Source organism: Mobula birostris, chromosome 25 (assembly GCF_030028105.1).
Source record: "Mobula birostris isolate sMobBir1 chromosome 25, sMobBir1.hap1, whole genome shotgun sequence".
Classification (NCBI taxonomy): domain Eukaryota; kingdom Metazoa; phylum Chordata; class Chondrichthyes; order Myliobatiformes; family Myliobatidae; genus Mobula; species Mobula birostris.
Genome location: NC_092394.1, coordinates 46,713,676 through 46,727,080, shown reverse-complemented (window position 1 = coordinate 46,727,080; position 13,405 = coordinate 46,713,676). Strand labels below are relative to the sequence as shown.

At 41.1% G+C, this 13,405-nt stretch overlaps 1 protein-coding gene across 3 annotated transcripts in view; it reads left to right on the top strand.

Annotated features, from left to right (window-relative positions):
• Positions 1-2,788: 2,788 nt before the first annotated feature.
• Positions 2,789-13,405, top strand: part of LOC140187635 (cytochrome P450 2D3-like) — a 53,809-nt gene continuing 43,192 nt past the window's right edge. For all 3 annotated transcript variants that reach the window (XM_072243157.1, XM_072243156.1, XM_072243158.1), the window contains exon 1: positions 2,789-3,046. In XM_072243157.1, the coding sequence (XP_072099258.1) occupies positions 2,837-3,046 (210 nt within the window). In that variant the 5' untranslated portion in view covers positions 2,789-2,836. The remainder of the gene's footprint in view (positions 3,047-13,405) is intronic.

The window sequence follows — 13,405 nt, the reverse complement described above, 5'->3', positions numbered from 1 at the left end:
GGATTACATTGCTCATGTCCAGAGTCGGCTTGACACTGCCAGAGGTGGGATGTCTGCCTGTGAGAGCTGAAAACTCCCAAGGCAGATAAAATGAATGACACTAGATCACGGGTTGTTCCAGGTCAGGCGAGCAGAACTGGGACAGCACCTCCACATTCGTATGCCACAAGGAGTTCATCGTAAAGCATACTCCGCCTCCTCGGCCTTTGAAAGACTCAACAGTCCTAATCTTGGTGGTGTATTGTGAAGCCAGCAAGCTGTATCACTGCGACCGGGACGGTGGGTGATATCCAAGAATCTGAGAAACAAATAAAAAACACACCTGTTCCTAATGATCCTCTGGTACAGTCATCTACGATAATCGATTTTATTTACCAGAGACAATACGCTTGCCAGCAAGATAGTTGGCATTGCTAGCCAGAACCCGAGGTACCCAATCAGGAGCCCTAAGACACATTGCTTAATGGTATTGGTCCAAGGCATGACCAAGATGTTGAGAACATCCTTAAACATCCTCTTTTCCACTGTCTGAAAGGGAAGCACACCTGTGACCGTCTGAGATCTGTATCAAAATCAGAATCACATTTATTATCACTGGCATGTGACGTGAAATGTGTTAACTTAGCAGCAGCAGTTCAATGCAATACATAATATAGAAGAAAAAAAAAGTACAATAACCATGTTACGTACCCCGTAACTGGGTTGCCAAACCAGCAAAAATGGATCACTCAGTTGGAGTCTGGATTACTAGAACTAAGAAAGTTTTATTAAAGAAACAAGCAACACAGTACTCTAATCAAAAGGATAATGAATGCAACAGTTCAGCAATGATAAACATACATGTACACAGAATTAAGATAACAGGATCAATCAAGCTCTATCGTTGTCTAGGGGTAAATGACCAGTTTCAAAGTGACGCAAAGTTCAGTTCAATTTAGTTCAGTTCAGTTCGCAGTAATCGCTGCCGTGGCAATGGACAGTGGGGGGGGGGAAGGAGAGAGAGAACAAAAACGAATGAATATTCAAGGCTTCCACACAGACCTTCGCAGTCAGCTTTCCGGCGAGTCCTTTGTGATGTCATCTGAGGTCCCCGACCGTGACCCCTCCGTTTCCAGATACGATCGTTTTCCTGCAGTGAACCTGGCACCCAGGCAAGGGTGGACACACACCAGGTTCCCACCGATCGTGCCTTTCCACCCTGTGCGTCTATGGCCCAGTACTTCCCACCGACTTGTGAGAGATGCACCGCTTCCAGGGTCTTGTTACCTCGGGTGTCGTGTGTCCTGCCTTAGCGAACCTGTCCCTTTTTATCCCCCTGCTGGGGTATCGCCTGTCCATCACTTCAAACAGTTCAGGGTTCAAGGGGGGAGCCGATCTTGACAGCTCTCCTTCCTTCATTAACATCTCCAAATGCTGCTCCATGTTTTCCTTATCTCTCTCTCTCCTGAAGACAGGTGGCAGACCAACTGCTGATTCCACTGGTGCCAGCCCAGGCCAGCTACATCTTAATCTATGTGTATTCTTGTCACAACCATAATAATAATAATAATAATAATAATAATAAATAAGTAAGTAAATCAATTACAGTATACAGGTATTGAATAGATGAAAAAACGTGCAAAAAATAGAAATACTGAATATTAAAAAAAGTGAGGTAGTGTCCAAGGGTATAATGTCCATTTAGGGATCGGATGGCAGAGGGGAAGAAGCTGATCCTGAATTGCTGAGTGTGTGCCTTCAGGATTCTGTACCTCCTACCTGATGGTAACAGTGAGAAAAGGGCATGGCTTGGGTGCTGGAGGTCTTTATTAACGGGCGCTGCCTTTCTGAGACACCGCTCCCTGAAGATGTCCTGGGTACTTTGTAGGCTTGTACCCAAGATGGAGCTGACTAGATTTACAACCCTCTGCAGCTTCTTTCTGTCCTGTGCAGTAGCCCCTCCATACCAGACAGTGATGCAGCCTGTCAGAATGCTCTCCACAGTACATCTATAGAAGTCCATTAGTGTATTTGTTGACATGCCAAATCTCTTCAAACTCCTAATGAAGAATAGCCGCTGTTTTGCCTTCTTTATAACTAAATCGATATGTTGGGACCCGGTTAGATCCTCAGAGATCTCGACACCCAGGAACTTAAAACCACTCACTCTCGCCACTTGTGATCCCTCTTTGAGGATTGGTATGTGTTCCTTTGTCCTACCCTTCCTGAAGTCCACAATCAGCTCTTTCGTCTTACTGACGTTGAGTGCCACCATTCCACTAGTTGGCATATCTCACTCCTGTGTGCCCTCTAGTCACCACCTGAGATTCTACCAACAACGGTTGTATCGTCAGCAAATTTATGAACGGTATTTGAGCTGTGCCTAGCCACACAGTCATGTGGATAGAAAGAGCAGAGCAGTGTTTACTCTGTTTATTCGCTTTCTCTGAGTAGTGACAGATATTTTAATCGCCTGTAAACGAAGTTGCTTACTGTTTTGTCCATAGCTGTGGCTGTGGATTTCAGCTGTAGCAACCTGAAACGGGAATATTTGATTATTTCCATCGGGGCTGCACGCGGGAGTCGCCTTCTCGATGGCGCCTCGGATGTGATCGCTTCTTTCGTTTCGCTTTAAGGGATTGTCCATTTGCCCCCAAAACTGCTCCCTGGCCTGCTGACTTCCCTGATGTTGCTTTGCTCCTGATCCATATTCCAGCAATGACAGTTCCTTGGCTCTGTGATGCAAGTGTTACATGAGAGTGTGTGCGTGCAGCGCCAGGATACTGCGCCCTTTCCTCCGCACCCTTCCCTCACGGACTGCGCGCATTTTGTTTACTGCCCGTTCGCTCTGGAGAACATGGAGTTCTCGGCTTTCCCCCTGCTCTTGTTCAAACTCTTCGACAGGTTCACGGTGCTGGCCGTGTTCTGCACCATCTTTTGCCTGGTCTTTGACTTCATGAAGAGGCGGAAGACGTGTGGGAACTACCCTCCCGGGCCCCGGGGGTGGCCTTTCGTCGGGAACATCCTGCAAGTAGATCTGAGCAACCCTCACCTGTCATTCGCAAAGGTAAGGGGGGGGGGGGAGAGAGATAGAGATAGATAGAGAGAGATAGAGATAGAGAAAGAGAGACAGAGAGAGAGAGAGAGAGAGAGAGAGAACACTTTAACCCTTTCAGTTTCTCGTATGTTGTTGAGTTCCTCCTTTACCCCCTTTCCCCTTGTGTCCAGCAGTTTTCTTTCACTCTATTTCACTTCAATATACGAGTTTTTAGTTCTCTGTGACGTAATGTGACGGAATGTGAGGTAACAGGAAGTTAAAAACTTGGAGAACCTGGAACGCGGAGAAAAGAGAACGCAGGAAATATTCAGTAGGACAGGGAGGGGAAGGAGGAGGATATGATTTTTCAGCAGAATCTACTCTCCGTTGGTTACCTCTAATTCAGTCAATCAATTCTGTTTTTTCCCCCCTATTCCGATTGTTATCCAGGTTGCCTTCTCCTTTTCCATTTTTTTCATTACACCTTTTCCTTTCTCTACATTGCGTAAATGCCGCGAAGCTATCCGAACGTCCAGTTTCTGGGGATGGGTAGGCAGTTTTGCAAATTTTAATGCCAGTGAGTTCAGGATTTCGTCTGCATGCAGGAGGCATGAATAATTGCAAAGATCTCCATCACTGGACCATCAGCTGGGTCTCCGTGCACACCGAAAAGCGGGATGGGGTGGGGGAGGGAATCCGTTTAACCCCATATTCGAGTGCAGACGGGATTCGGCGTGGATGAAGACAATTTGTAGCTAAGTCACAGTTTTCAATACTGTAAATTGTTCTGTTTTCTTGTCGGGTTGTTTTAATTTGTAACAATTGTATTTTGAGTAAATTAATGGCTTAGACTTTTTTTTAAATTCCTATATATTTCTAAATGTTTTTCTAAATGTTTTGATTGCCGAGGACAAAGGAGGAAAATATCACCACCCAGTCATTAAAGCGACTTGGGCTGAAGACCCGAGGCTTCGCTTTGCTTCCTGTCAGATTATCCAAATGTATCAATTAAAGGCAGGAGTCGGTCATTGTGTCCCTCATACCTGCTGCACCATTCATTAATGGTGGATCTTTAACCTCAGCAGCATTGTCCTCCATTTGATTCCAGCAATCTACAATCTTTGTCTTGACTAATCTGAATAAAGATGCACAATCTCTCTCTGGTGTTGAAGAATTATATGCAGAATTAAAGGGCTAAAACCTATCTGACTTATTGGCAGCTCCTACAAACAAAGAAGTGTTTGTTCCGTAAGAAGCTTCTTGGTCTACCCTTATCAAAATACGTGATAGCAATTTATATCAGCAGCTCCAAACCGTATTCTGGGCTCACTTGGCTGCAGATTTTCTCAAGCTTGGTGAGCAGAGCCTCTGTGTTGGCAACTGAGATGCAAACTTGCTAATAAACAGCATGCACTTCTAGGTAAACTGTGTTTGATAGTTATTCCCTGAGTCTGAACCTAAAGGCCTCTGGTAGAGAGGCAGATCGACAGCGTCAATTCATCATAAAAAGTTCCATAGTGTGCTCCAGAAAGTTTGATTTAGAATCCCCAAACCCACAGATACTATATAAACACTGCTTGGTTAATTGTACTGAGGTAAATTACATAGGGACACAAACACAAGAGTTCCTCTAGCATTGTGTGTGTTGATAAGATTCTGTAGATGTTTGAAATCCAGAGCAAAACACAAAACGCTTGACAAACTCAGAAAGTCAGGCAGCATCTATGGAGGGGGCATTCCAGAGAGTCTTCATCAGGATTGACATTGGCAAATAAAGAACTTGCCCAAAGTTCAGTTTATTAATTTAAATGGAAGAAAATTACCACTGTTCATTTCAAAGGTATACAACCATGCTTAGCCAGGTTTATCTTTGTGATTCTGCCATGTAATATTGGTATTGGTCATTATTGTCATGTGTACCAAGATACAATGAAAAAAGTTGTCTGTGTAGCATGCTGACAAATCACAACTACATCAGGGTAGTAAAAAGGCAAATAGAAAATAGAATATAGAGGGTTCCGGTGACGTCATCGTCCAGCATGGCAGCTGAAATCAACGGATCCTCCAGAAAAATGCATATTTTGCCCCGTTAATCCATCAAATATAAGATCTTCCGAAAATATCTGAATTGATAAGGGGGGCAAGAATGGGGAAAAAGAATGGAGATTTTAAAAAGCACCACTGCGGAGCCTATGGAAGAGAGAGGTGCAGCGCGCGGCTCTCCTGGATAAAGATTCTGGAAGAGATAAGGGAAGTCCAAGAAGGTATAAAACAGCAACTAAATGATATAAAGTCAGAGCTCGCCAACGTCAATCAGAAAATAACGGTGGCAGAGACTCGAATTGAGAAGGTGGAAGATCGCGTGCAAAACGTGGAACAGATACTAAGACGATAAAAATATTAAATCAACAGGAAAGTAAATTGCTTGACCAGGAGGGAAGATCGCGACGGAAAATATCAGGATTTATAATGTTCCTGAAGGAGCGGAGGGATTGTCGATGATGGAGTTTGTAGAAAAGTTGCTGTGGGAAGCGCTGGAGATTCCCCCGACTATGCAGATTGAAATTGAGAGGGCGCATCGTGCGCTTGTCCCGCGGCTTCCCAGAGACAGAGAAAGTAAGCCGCGCTCAATAGTACTTAGATTCCTTCGATTCAAGAGCAAGGTGGAGATTCTACGGAGGGCCTGGGGTAAGAAAAGGGTGTTTTGGAACGGAAAGTTAATATATTTCGATCATGATTACCCCCCGGCGGAACGGAAGGAATATTCTGAAGCGAAACGAATATTAAAAAAAGGAAAAGATTAAATTCCAAACCCTGTACCCTGCTAAACTGAGAGTATTTTACGAAGGAGGGATGCAGCTATATCAGACAGTGGAAGAGGCGACTACAGACATGAATAACAGAGGACTGCCCGTTAGCGTGGTCAGACCGAGGGAAAGCCTGGCTGAGCAGTTATCCCGATCTGCCTGGGAAATAGAGAACCGCGAAAGCAGGGGACGGGAGGAGGATGAAAGAAGGATATTAGAAAGAGACTGTGGGTTCTCTGAAGACAGCCCTCACCTCCTACAGAAGAGCCTTAAGGTTTGGCTAACTTTAAAAGTGCTGATAAACTAAACGGAAGCAAAAATAGACGGTGATATACCGATCTCAAGAAATACGTATTATAATATGGATTACATATTACTCAATTTGTTTATTCATTCATTCACTCCTTTTTCCCCACCTAAATGAGAATATATATATGGGAGGAATACACAGGGAAATCATTTCTGTGTAATGGACGTAGATCTTTTTACTTACTTTTGTAGGTACTGCAGTGGGGGCCCTCAACCCACAGGTAGGAGGGGCTAACCCCCACAGCTAGACTTTTCTTCCAGCCCAACCCAGGGTCATCTAGAGACCCCAACCTTGGAATCACACCTTTGTTACCTTTTTTAATATTCGCGTTTCTTTTGTTCAGGGAGTAGATCGATTAAGTTATATTCTGCAAATTTCAATGATATACTACAGATAAATACACATGGCTGAGGACAAAGTAAAATTCATTTCTTTTAATGTCAATGGGCTGTTAAATCCAATCAAACGAAGTAAAATTCTATCAAAAATGAAAAAAGAAAAAGCTCATATAGTACATTTACAGGAAACTCACAAGTGATAATGAGCATGGAAAATTAAAGAGAATGGGTCACTAATTTGTTTTTTTTCCTCATATAAATCAGGACATAGAAGAGGAGTTGCTATTCTCATCTCAAGCAAGCTAAATTTTGAAAAAGTATTCGAAATGGGAGATAAGGAGGGCAGATATATTCTGGTAAGGGGGAATATAGATGGAAATCCAGTTACCTTATTGAATATATACGCACCCCCAGGAAGTGATATTAGTTTCTTCCAGAAAATTACTAATATTATGGTAACAGAAACAGAAGGTCTCTTGATATGTGGGGAAGACTTAAATTTACAATTACGACCAAAGTTGGACTCCTCCAATAGAAAAACTTATGAAACAAAGTCCTTACATAAGAAAGTTAACACACTTTTTGAGGATGTTGGTCTAATTGATATATGGAGGGATCTTTTCCCCAACAAAATAGAGTACACTCATTATTCTGCCCCCCCCCCCAATTCCGTACATACAAGAATAGACTATTTCATAACATTTGGAAAAGATAAAGACAAAATAAATACCTGTGGAATTAGGACAATAGATGTAAGTGACCATGCACCAATATATTTATCTGTTAATTTTGACTTACAACCAAAGAAACTATTTGGAAACTAAATTCAAGTCCACTCAATGATTCCTATTTTAAGGAACAAATTTAAAAAGAAATTGGTTTTTACTTAGAATTCAGTGATAATGGAGAAGTTTCACCTCCCATCCTATGGGATACTATGAAGGCTGTCTTAAGAGGGAAACTTATAGCGATATCTTCACATAAGGAAAAAATAAGGAATAAAGCATTGGAGGAATTACAAAGTAAGCTGAAGGAACTAGGAAAAAAAACATAAATTGAGTTTGGCACAGGATACACTGGAGGAAATTTAGAAAATTAGGAATGAAATTAATAGTTTGGCTACACAAAAAATTAGAAAAAAATTTAATGTTTCTGAAACAGAGATACTATGAAAGTGGATCTAAATCGATGAAAATACTGGCATGGAAACCGGAAAAAAAAATAGCAGAAAATACAATTCATAGAATTAGGGATCCAAGAACAAAAATGATAAAAAAAAAATAAACTAAGTGAAATTCGAGAAGCTTTTGAAATGTTTTACAAAACTCTAGGGGGAAGCATGGCCCAGATTGACAACTTCCTGAATTCTTTAGAGTTACCCACTTCAAGCAAAGAACAAAATATAATGATGCTTGCTAACATAACTGAAGCTGAACTAAAAACTGCAATTAGAAGGCTCAAATTAAGCAAGTCACCAGGATCAGACGGATATACAGCAGGGTGGTATAAGGAATTTAGAAATGAGTTATTTCCTGTTTTGCTCCCCACACTGAACTGGGCTCTAAGAAAGACGCAAATGCCACTCAGCTGGAAGGAGGCGATAATCTCAGCTATACCGAAAGAAGGCAAGGATAAAATGGAATGTTAAGCAACACACATCAAAGTTGCTGGTGAACGCAGCAGGCCAGGCAGCATCTGTAGGAAGAGGTGCAGTCGACGTTTCAGGCCGAGACCCTTCGTCAGGATCTCCCCCTCCCCCTCCAACTTTCAAATCCCTTACTCACTCTTCCTTCAGTTAGTCCTGACGCCTATCACCTGTCCAGCTCTTGGCTCTATCCCTCCCCCTCCTGTCTTCTCCTATCATTTTGGATCTCCCCCTCCCCCTCCAACTTTCAAATCCCTTACTCACTCTTCCTTCAGTTGGTCCTGATGAAGGGCCTCGGCCTGAAACGTAAATTCACGCCTAAAATGGAATGTTGGTCATTTAGACCAATATCTGTTCTTAATGTGGATTATAGATTATTTACCTCCATCATGGCCAAACGATTAGAAGAGTTTCTACCCCACAGATACATAATGATCAGAGAGGTTTTATACAACAACGCCAAACACAAGACAATATACAAAGGTCACTTCAGATTATGGATCATACAAAAAAATGAAATTGAAGCAATAGTGATAAGCGTGGACACTGAAAAGGCATTTGATTCGATTAATTGGATTTTTCTTTACAGAGTTTTACATAGATTTGGTCTACATGACACAATTATTAAAACTATACAGGCAATATATGACAATCCTGCTGCTAGGATTAAAATCAATGGATATTTATCTAATAATTTTACCCTAGAAAGGGGCAAGAGACAGGGTTGTACATGATCACCGCTACTCTTTGCATTATGTCTGGAGCCATTAGCTCAATACATCAGACAAAATGAAGATATCAGGGGAATTACTATTAAAGGGATAGAACATAAATTGGCCTGTTACGTGGATGACATTTTGATCTATCTAGGGCAACCAACATACTCTTTACCTAAATTGATGCAATCCTTTGAACAATATGGCCAATTATCAGGATACAAGAGCAACATAGATAAAACCCAACAGCTTTCATATAACTATAGCCCACCACGAGAAATTGAAAGTAGATATCCCTGGGCATGGCAAACAGAGTTTGTCAAATATTTGGGCATCATTATGCCAAAAGATCTGGCAAAATCATCAGAATGCAATTATCAGCCTATATATAAAAAAATTAAGGAAGATATAACAAGATGGAACCTACTTGATTCCTTTACTTGGTCTCAGTTCAAGTATTGAATCTATTAAAATGAATATACTGCCCAAACTACTATATCTCTTTCAGACCCTGCCAACAGAGATTAACCAAAATCAATTCAATGAATGGAACAAGATGCTATTAAGATCTATATGGCAAGGTAAAAGGCCTAGGGTTCATCACAAAACTTTGCAATTAGCCAAGGAAAAGGGGGGATGGGGCCTACATTCTCTTAGAGATTACTATTTTGCAGCACAGTTGAGAGCTGTGATATGTTGGTGCAACCCATCATATGATGCTCAATGGAAAAACACTGAGAAGAGGATACTTTCCATCCCCAAATAGACAATTTTGGCTGATAACAACCTACAAAGTTACATAGATACTATTGATAACCCGTGGGTGAAATGGACTCTTAGAATATGGAAAACTATTATAAAGGAATGTAAACTAGAGGGAGACATTGCAATTCTTAAATGGTGTGCATATGACTCAGATTTTACACCGAACAAACTGGATGCTAGATTTAAGGACTGGACAGCTAAAAGAATAACAGCTATTTGCAATATAATGAAAGAAGGCACACTGTTCAGTTTTGAAATGCTCGAAGAGAAACACTTATTAGAAAACCAAAACTTTTATAGATATTTACAGATGCAACAGTATGTTAATAGGACGGGTAAAAATGTAACCATGGCAAGTACATGTTTGATAGAGCTATTTAGAAAAGCATATAATTCAGACAACTGTAGTAGAATAATTTCAAGCATGTATAAGGGTTTGTCAAATCTTAAAGCACATTTGACTCCATACATTAAAACAAAATGGGAGAAGGAAGGAGGGATAATAATATCTGAGGAAGACTGGACAATAATATGGAGGTATCAATGGAAATGTACCAGTTCACAGAAATGGAGGGAGTTCGGGTGGAAAAACTTGATAAGATATTTTATTACACACTCTCAGAAATCCCATTATGATAGTAACCTCCCTGTTTGCTGGAGAAATTGTGGAAGTCAAAATGCAAACCATTATCATATTTTCTGGGAATGCCCCGTTACCAAAGACTATTGGAGTGGGATACACAATGCCCTACAAGACATCTTTAAATGTGAAATACCCCTAGAAAGTAAGACCATATATTTTGGGTACATACCTCAAGAATGGTTGAAAAGAGACAAATATTTAATGAATATACTGCTGGTGGCTGGTAAAAAGACCCTTACCAGCAAATGGTTATCACAGGAGAGCCCAACTTTAAATATTAGGATAGAAATTACAATGGACATTTACAAAACGGAGAAGATAACAGCATCTGTTAATCATAAGTTGGATCAATTTGATTCATACTGGGAAAAATGGTTTAACTACATAACACCTCATAGGCCTGATTTTATTCTCACAAGTCAATGACTATGTTGTAAAAAAAATCACTCCGTACCTTCTTTCCTCTCCTTTCTATAAGTGTATAACTCTATCTAAATGTTATGTGGAGATTTGTGACAAATATGACTTCATGATATATATGTACAGTATCCAAAATACATTTTATGAAAATGTTTGTTTGACGATGAACTTCAATAAAAAAAATTGATTACAAAAAAAAAAGAAAATTGAGTATAGCCTTAGGCAAGTGCCGTGTAGGGAAACATAAAATGTGAGGTATATTGGCATTCCAGTATTCATCATTCAGTGTATGAGAGCGTCATTCTAGAGCAGTGGTCCCCAACAACCGGGCCGCGAGGAAACAATATGATTTGGCAATATGAGTCAGCTGCACTTTTCCTCCTTCCCTGTCATGCCCTGTTGAGCTTGAACGCAAGCGAGGTCATTATGCGTGCGTCATCCATGTCAGCACGGGAAGATCAACTCCTCGAGCTTGCAAATGACGGCGGGCTGAAAAGTATGTTTGACACAACATCTCTGCCGGCATTCTGGATCAAAGTCAAGGCTAAATATCCTGAGATAGTCACGAAAGCACTGAAAACATCGCTTCCATTTCCAACATCATATCACTATGAAGTGGGCTTTTCTGCAATGAATGCAACAAAAACTAAATCGTGGAATAGACTGGACATAAGGAACTCCCTTCAAGTATCGGTGTCTCCCATCACCCCTCGATAGGACCGTCTTGTTGCAGGAAAACAAGCCCAGGGCTCCCACTGATTCAGCAATATTGGTGTGTTGCAATGATTTTATATGTTCATACGGGGAAAATATGTGCTGTGTGTTTAATATCGAAACGATACTTAAAATGTTATGATGCTATTGACTTACTTGTATAACCATATAACAATTGCAGCACAGAAACAGGCAATCTCACCCCTTCTAGTCCGTGCCGAATGCTACTCTTACCTACTCCCACTGACCTGCACTCAGACCATAACCCTCCATTCCTTTCCTGTCCATGTACCTATCCAATTTTCCTTTAAATGATAATATCGAACCTGATTCTGTTACTTCTACTGGAAGTTCGTTCAACACTTACTTCAAACTCCCCTGTCCTCCCCTGATAATTGACTTATCACTATACTCATGCGAGGAAAATATGCGCTGTGTGTTTAATATTAAATTTGTTAGATAAACCCTTTTAGAAACGAAAGTGAGTGTATTAGCCACCTATCACCTATATTCTGGTCCTGATTAATACCCCCAACCCCCCGCCGTACAGAATGACCAAAAATGATTTGCAGCAAAAAAATTGGCTGGTAACACGCATGCGCATGTCATGCTTGCGCACTGGTGCCCGCGCAAGGCTTCATGCTTCATGGTCATTGTAGTCTTTCCCTGGGTAAACACAATGTATTTGACTGCTACTCTTTTCCGTTGGCAGCCTTACCCCCCTCCACCACCCCCCCGCCCCGGGTCGGCCGGTCCACAAGAATATTGTCGATATTAAATCGGTCCGCAGTGCAAAAAAGGTTGGGGACCCCTGTTCTAGAGCAGGGGTTGGCAACCTTTTTGCCTCTGTGGGCTGGATCACATATTAATGAGCAGACGGTGGGCCAGATAAATGCCATAAAAACTTGAAATATGGGAATTATCTATTTAAATACATCTAGTTATGTTTTGCCTCAAATTAATGAATAACACATGCTAGAAAATCATTTGTGTTTAACCAAAGGTGCCAATTAGTAATCAAGGAACTCAGTTTAGTTTTTCTGTCCCACCATTGCTGGTGCCCCATCAGTTGCGATGCCAATTAGCTTCGAAACATTAAGTTTCATTTCTGACATCATTTTCAGCAAAGCTTCAAAAATGTCTGCCTCAGTAATCGTGTCCTTCATAGGAATTAATTGAATAAACCCTTCAAAAATTTGAGAAGTTGAGGTCACTCCTCGCACAAACACTGTAAGTTGAGCAGTGTCTCTCAAGTCTGTACTCTCATCAAGCACAATTGAAAAAAAAATGCAATTCTTCGCAGGCATCCCTTAAACAACTTTTAACATCAGCTGACATTTCTTCAACTCGCTGTGTGATCATTCTTGCTGACAGACTGATAGATGCAAATAAAGATTTCTTTTCAGGACAAACAATATCCACTGCTGCCAGTAAACACTCTTTGACAAACTCTCCATTTGTAAAAGGCTTCATCTTTTCTGCGATACGTTTTGAGACTTCGTAGCTGGCATGGGTATTTCCTTCATTTTCACTGCTTTTTCAGCACTCAGTGTCTACCTTCCTGCGTTTTGCATTCATTGCTATTGGAATTGTTTTCCTTGATTTTATTTCGAAACGCGAGTTATTCAACAAGTATCATAGCACATGTAAATATCTGGATATTTAGCGTGGATTTCTTGTTAAAACACAGTGATGCTGTTTCTGGTTACAAATTTGAATAATCCTATCTGAAAACCTGTGTGTGCACGGAGAGTATCTAATACATATTAATAGGGTAGTCTGCCTTCCCATCATTCATATGTACCAGTGTTTGGTTTGGAACAAAACAGAACCTGGGGCCAGTGTAACAAGACACCATGGTCGTGTGAAACACTCAGAATAAGGAAAAATCGCTCACGGGCCGGATAAGCATAGTATCCCAATATTTGCTCACGGACCGAAGGTTGCCTACCCCTGTCCTAGAGTCTAATAACAGTGGGATAGAAGCTGTCATAGAGTCTGGCTATTCTCAAGCTTTTGTGTCTTCTGCCC